General features: G+C 49.4%; 1 protein-coding gene across 3 annotated transcripts in view; it reads right to left on the reverse strand.

The window, feature by feature from the left end:
* Dgcr8 (DGCR8 microprocessor complex subunit) overlaps positions 1 to 6,283 on the reverse strand; it is a 37,185-nt gene extending 30,902 nt beyond the window's left edge. The window contains exons 1-2 of one of the 3 annotated variants that reach the window (XR_013434577.1): positions 6,127 to 6,283; positions 59 to 1,058 (exon numbers count right to left, since the gene is read on the reverse strand). Coding sequence is in view for 2 of the 3 variants with exons in the window: in XM_005334551.5 (XP_005334608.1) it covers positions 59 to 778 (720 nt within the window). In the remaining variant the exon portion in view is untranslated. Of the gene's footprint in view, positions 1 to 58; positions 1,059 to 5,565; positions 6,030 to 6,126 lie in introns of those variants that run through there. The other 2 variants (XM_005334551.5, XM_078038744.1) reach the window with 2 other exon arrangements.
* Between the last annotated feature and the right edge of the window lie 411 nt (positions 6,284 to 6,694).

The raw sequence follows: 6,694 nt of genomic DNA on the forward strand, positions 1-6,694 counted from the left end.
CCCAAACCTCTCTTTGGGTTTTGCTCAGAGCCCTCCAGAGGAGGGGTCGCCAACATACCTCGTAGGAGAAATTCAAGGCTTCTTCATCCACTCTGTCTCTTTGAACGATTGCTTTAGCCGTGAACCCGCCTGCTCCTTCTTCATCTAGCTCCAAATTGTCAGTAAAATCTTCTAACTCATCGAGCACTGCATACTCCACTCTCTTTTCCTGATCCAGCTCATTCTCCTCATCCTTCTTATCCGCACTCTCACCCCCTACGCCTACCCCATTACCAACACTCCCGCCAAAGGGACAAGCATGCATGTCTCCACTGACAGGACTAAGGAGCAGACCACATTCGGTCCGAGTGTCGCGCTCCACTCCTGTGTACAGCACCTTCCTGTCCTTACTCCTGCAGCTCTCGGTAAAGCTCACGCTAATCTTTACATCCTTAAGCAACTTAAGGTCAGGGGAGAACTTCCGGACCGCAGGTGCGTGCCGGGCGGTGCGTGGGCTGTGGCCACTACAGTTCGGGTCTATGAGGAGGCGGCCCTTAGAGAAGGATCCTTTGGAGAGAAGAGAAGCTCCGCAGAAGTTGAATGGGTCCTCAGCAGGGGGTTCGGACTGTCCATCACCACCAGAGCCAACGTCCATTACCTCTGCATCACTGGACGTTTGCAGGGGAGGTGGTGGAGACTGTTCACAGGGCAGCACTTGGAAAGGGCAAGCTCGGTTCTCCATCATAGCTTCTCCTGCGGGCTCACGCGGGAGAGGAGAGGGACTCTCATATGTCTCCATATTAAAAGCAGTTAAGACTATTTTAAAAGACCAAAGTTTTAAAACACCTTACACAAATCTATACAGCTAACATGCACAAGTCCGTCGAGACCCAGTGCCGTCCTGCCCGCGCTGTGCACACTGGCTGCTTAGTCAAGCTGGCCACATTGCTCTTTTCATTAATGTAGACAGCTTTTAGAACCACTGCCTCAATTATTGGAAATCACAATGCACTCAGCTTAAAAGACTGACGACTAAGTGAGTCTGTCTTCATGCCAAAGTGGCACCTTTCTTCTTCCACCTGCAAAGAAATTTAAAAATACCGTCACGAAATGACAGAAACCTTTCACTTCCCTGGTATCAAGTTAAGAATCAAGCGCTATTAACAGCATAGTAAAGTACTTAAAATAATACTGCCTATAAGAACCTCTTAGACATCAGAACATACTAACTTCACTATTTTCCTTCAGCACCTAAATTATAATTTCTTAAATTATAATTAAATTTTTTATTGACCACTTTAATTCCTCCTTTAGAAGAACAAAAATAATATAATAAGGCTCAAAAAGGATTTTAAAAACTACAGTAAACTTCACCATAGTGTTCCACTAACTCATCCTATTTAGGTAGATAATCAAGCATGCGGTGGGAGGCCGCCCTTTCTGGAACACACATAAAGTGTGTGGCCTCCCTCAGGCCATCAGAGCGACATCAATCCACTCACCTGCAAGGGCCGGGTCAGTCAAAGGGTGAGCATGAGACCCTCAGTTCAACTCTGCAGCACTAAGGGCCTCAGAGGTATGGTCAGGTGCTCTGCTACCCAGGGACCCCCTCTCCTGGGCCCACAACGTGGCACGTGGACAGGATAGTGATGCAGCGTGCTGAGGTCACCAGAGGTGGCGGCATAGTTCTGTTCCCAGTAGAGGAAAGGGGCGAGTGGCTGTTGGGAAGGGAGCCTGCTAGGATTTCTGGGGAGTTGTAGGAGACAGCAGGAGCCAAGGTACAAAGAGTCCTGGGTGCCACCTGAAGCCTGGCTCCATCCTGGGGGCAATAATGAGCCACCAATGATGAAGTGACTCTAGTCAGAAAAAAGATTCACAGCTGTACTAATTATAAACAGCTGTGCCCAGGACAGCCCTCCAGGCCAGAGGACAAAAGTACAAAAGAGGATCTAGATACATCAAGAACAGTGTCAGAACTGACTGTACGTGACCCAATGGGGATAGATAACAAGAGGGAGCTGAAGACAACGAAGGCTTCTCCTTTCCATTCCAGCATCTAGGAAGGGATCTGGAGAAGAGGATGAAGGAAAGCTCCAGGCAGACCTGTCTGACAGGTGCTGAGGCCACAGCTCTGGAGTCCTGACTGGCCCAAATAGCTCTGGTAAGCCAGATCACATTAGCAAGGAAGTAAGTGCCAAAACCACAGGGGGGGAAGTACCAGAGAATGAAGACTGTAACTGTAGTATAACTCTAGGAAGCTTCACCACAAAGGAAACACCATAAAAAAAGGATGACAGGAGGTAGAGAAGACAGGGGTGGAGCATGGGGAAGCAGAAACACCAAGAGCCACAAGAAGAGAGGCCCATCAGAAGCACATGCAAACACACACACACACTCAAATGCATTAACATTCCTACACCTTGCATGCACAGAAACATACAGGCATGCACATGCCATGCACACCAGTATAGATATACAAACATGGCCACATCCATGGGTGACAGCTCAATCAGTTGCATGTAACATAACTCATATTCCAAAGACTCCAGGAAGAACAGGAGACAACAGAAATCATCCAATTAAGAAGGGATAGAGTGTGGTAGTTACACTTTGAAAGGGACACAACACAAAGAGTCTTATTTGGGTTAAATTCAACTAAATATTCACTAACCATCTACCGAGGGAGATGCTACCACAAAAAGAGACAAAGTCCCTAGAGCCTGGACACAGTTGTAAGAGCAATGACCACAACACTGTCATTTTATTTCCTAGATCCTAGGATTTTCTAACACTTCCGAATTCAATGGGAATTTAACACAATACCTCCCCAAAGTTGTGTCCATCAAACTGCTTAGGATTCAAGAGGTATGGCACAAAGATAAAGATAGACTGAGAAGAGCAGCAATTGCTAAGGAGCCTACATCCAGATGAGCACAAGGAATATCAAGAAGGTCAGTTTCCTGGCAACCAAGAAAGACCACTGTAGAGGACAGGTCAATATGCTCGGTGCTACAGACCCTGAATTATGAAAAGTTAGGACTGGACCTCACAGAACCTGGCAATTGTGCAGGGAATCTAGGGAGGCAATTCATGATTTGTGGGCAAAAAAAAAAAAAAGCTAAAGGCAAGAAGATCAAGGGAGGTGGGGGTTGGAAATAAATGGTGGTACAGGATGGGAAGACTGCCAGCATAGAAGCACAAAACAAAGGTCATAATAGGTAGTGAAAGGGACTTTCAAGAAGCACACAGCTTGGAGGAACAAGAAAGCTGCCCAGCCCCAAAGATCAGCAGTGGGCAGTCATGGTAAGCTCCTTACTCTCCTTCTATAAATTTTCTCTATTCACTCAACAAGTATTTGCTGAATGTCTTCCATATAGTACACATGCCATTCTAGATGCTATGAAGACAAGACAGACAAAACCCATCCCACAGAGCCACATTTTATCAGGAAAGACATGTAACAACTAAAAAAATCATCTACCCCATCACATGCTAAGAAGTATACAAGCTAAAACAAAGTAAAAGTGTTGGGGAACTGGAGGCAGCTTCCAAAAGGGTGATCAGAGAAAGTCTCACAACCAGTATCCACCTGACAGTAGGAGAAAGGAAGCTAAGGGGGTAACAGAGGTGGAAGGAGGGGACATTCCAGGTGATACCTGGAGGAAAAGCAAAGGACCAGGTGTGGTATGGTCAAATTAGGGCAGTGCACTGATGGGGAGTGAGAGTAGGCCAGGTCAGGAAGACTATGGCTTTTATATTGAGATATGGGCCACTGGATAGGAAGGTCCAAACAATGATATCACATAATCCAAGATAAGCAGTGGCATTCAGCCCTCAGTCAGGCTCTGCTCTAAACACTTCATGCACTACAACTCACATAGCACTGAAAGAGAAAGGTTAAACACACAAAATTCACTCAAGGTCACACAGCTAGGAAATGGTGCAGCTGCTCTGCCATCCAATCAATCTGGTCTGAGTCTGTACTGCCTCACGTTTATACTATCTTACAGTTTTAAAGAATCACTCTGTATCCAGAAAAACTATAGGTAGGTGGCAGTGGGGAACAAAGAGAAGAATTAAGATACCCACTAGGAAATTTGAATAAGACATTTAGTTGAAGTGCTGAGAAATGGCACATTATTGGACACAGAAGGCCTCCTCTGGAACATATGAAGGCATAAGAAAGGAATCAAGGTGACTTTAGAAAAGATCCTCCTCCTTTAGAGGAGGATCATTTGCCTGGCATGGTGGCACCACGCCTGTAATCCCAGCAGCTGGGGAGGCTGAGAAAGGAGGATCGAGTTTTCAAAGCCAGCCTCAGCAAAAGCGAGGCACTAAGCAACTCAGTAAGACGCTGTCTCTAAATAAAATAGAAAATAGGGCTGGAGATGTGGCTGAGTGGTGAAGTGCCCTGAGTTCAATCCCCAGTACCAAAAAAAAAAAAAGAAGAAGAAAGAAAGAAAAATAAAAGAAAGGTATGAGGAGAATCATTTTGATGTTAATGAAGACTGGAGTTTGGTTTGAACACAGCTACTTGGCATTAAAGTAATGTGATAATAAGAAGAGGCACCTAGAAAGGAGGACAGGGCTGAAGATGGAGACATGGAAGATGTCAAGGAAAGTTGGCATTAAACCCAAGAGGCTGGCCAGGTGTGGTGGCACGCATGGTAATCCCAGCGGCTCAGGAGGCTAAGACAGGAGGATCCTGAGTTCAAAGCCAGCCTCAGCAATGGTGAGGAGCTAAGCAACTCAGTGAGACCCTGCGTCTAAATAAAATAGAAAATAGGGCTGGGGATGTGACTCAGTCGTCTATTCCTCCTGAGTTCAATCCCTGGTACCAAAAAAAAAAAAAAAAAAAAAAGCCAGGAGGCTGGATGAGATCACATGGGAGGAGCAAGCAACAACAAAAGTCCAAAACTCGGCAATCTAGTCAAAATCAGATTTCCCACCCCAAGATTACCATGAGACTATAAAACCGCCCCTAGAAAGTGCTCCAGACCATGCCTGGCCATGCAGGGCTCTAAGAATGGCTCTCTGGCCTCACTGCTGCCTGAACAGACTCAACACATAGACACAAACCTTGCCTTGTAATTTGGTCTGTGAGCCAGCAACAGACCCATAGCAGGATCCCTAAATTCCTGCACAGCTGTAAGTAAACCCAACACACTTGAAAAGCACCTTTCCCTGGAGTCCACTTGGTGGACTGACATGGAAGCACTAGCTGTAGTGTCCCTGCTGTGGTTGCAGCCCTGCACTCATGCCTCTCCTGCTGCAGCCTCCCACCCGACCTAGAAGCATTATGACCTCATCCATTCCTTTTGTCATCCTCGAATGGGCCTCACATCCTATACTCACAAGCGGTACTCAATCGGCATCCCAGACTAGCCATTCACTCCCTTCAGTGAGTGGAGCCTTGCAAAAACGGTCTGGGCCACTCCCACAACTGGGAGTCCAGTCTGTGGCCAAAAAATGAAGGACCCTTGCCTAGTAATTGTTCTCCAAGAGTTGTCGGCACTAGTTGGAACTGCTATGCATCAGGTAACAAGGTACATGCAGGCATGCAAAATGGCAAAATCAAATTCCTACCATGAGCAACCTAAGTCCACTGGATGATACTTGACAGATACCGCTGTCAACAGGTTGCCACTTTCCATTTATTTCTACCATGTTCATTGTTACAATAAAACCACGATCTGATTATCTACATGATAATCCAAGAGCATTTGGTGAAGACTTGATTTCTCAGATTTCCCAAACTCTGTTAAAGCAGATAAGGTCCAGTCCACATCGATTCCGCCTTAGGGCGATGATACGGCTTTGGGGCCACCAGACAAGGAGGCTCTTTACCCAGACATACAGACAAGGAGAGTCTGCGACGCCTGGGCCCGGGCCCCGTATCCCAGCTCTAGCCCCGGCCTTGGCGCCCGCCGCGAGCTCTCGGCTACCTCCGCTGCCCACGGCCATGTTGCTTCACAAAGGCCGGGTCTCCTTATGGGCCCAGCCCGCCTCGAGCCCTCCGCCCCGCCCCGAGCCCGGGCACCAGGCCTCAGCCTGGGAGGAGGAGGGAGAGACAGAAGGGCGCGCCCTCGCGCAGGCCGCAGCGCCCGCCCGTCCACACGCGGGGCGCCCCTAGCGCCCCGCACCTACCTGCGGCGCGGTGGCTTGCCGGAGCCGCCCGCAGCCCAACCACAGCAGAAAGACCCTCACCGCCCCGCCGCCGCCGCCGCCATCTGAAAAGGCCACCCAAACCCTCCGGTCTGCGGGACCCGCCTGCCGCGCCGGCCGAGCGGAGGGCGGGCCTCTGAGGCGCGTGGCCAATCCCCTCGTGCGGTTACCCAGCATTGGAGGAGCCGCGAAGCCGGCTGCAGAGGCTGCCAATCCAAGGCGAGTGGCGCGCGCGGTAGGAGCGCGCGGCCCAATAGTTCGACTGCGCAGGCGGGACCAGGCGCTGAGGCAGAAACTGAGGCTATACTAACGGTCACCACCCGGGAGGGGCTCCGCGCGGGTAGGGCAGCGGCCGCGGGGAGCGCCGGGAGGGCAAGCGCGGGGGATGCCGGGAGGAAGGGAGCGCGGGAATTATTGCGGGCGAAGGGAACTGGAGCGCCGGGTACTTTGAAACAGAGCAGCCAGCGGGCCGCCTCCGATGTGGGCAGTGTGGAAGAGGCCGTGCACACTTAGGCACCGTACAGTCGCCAATTAAAAGCAAACAATCACT

The sequence above is a fragment of the Ictidomys tridecemlineatus genome, chromosome 2 (assembly GCF_052094955.1).
Source record: "Ictidomys tridecemlineatus isolate mIctTri1 chromosome 2, mIctTri1.hap1, whole genome shotgun sequence".
Taxonomy (NCBI): Eukaryota; Metazoa; Chordata; class Mammalia; order Rodentia; family Sciuridae; genus Ictidomys; species Ictidomys tridecemlineatus.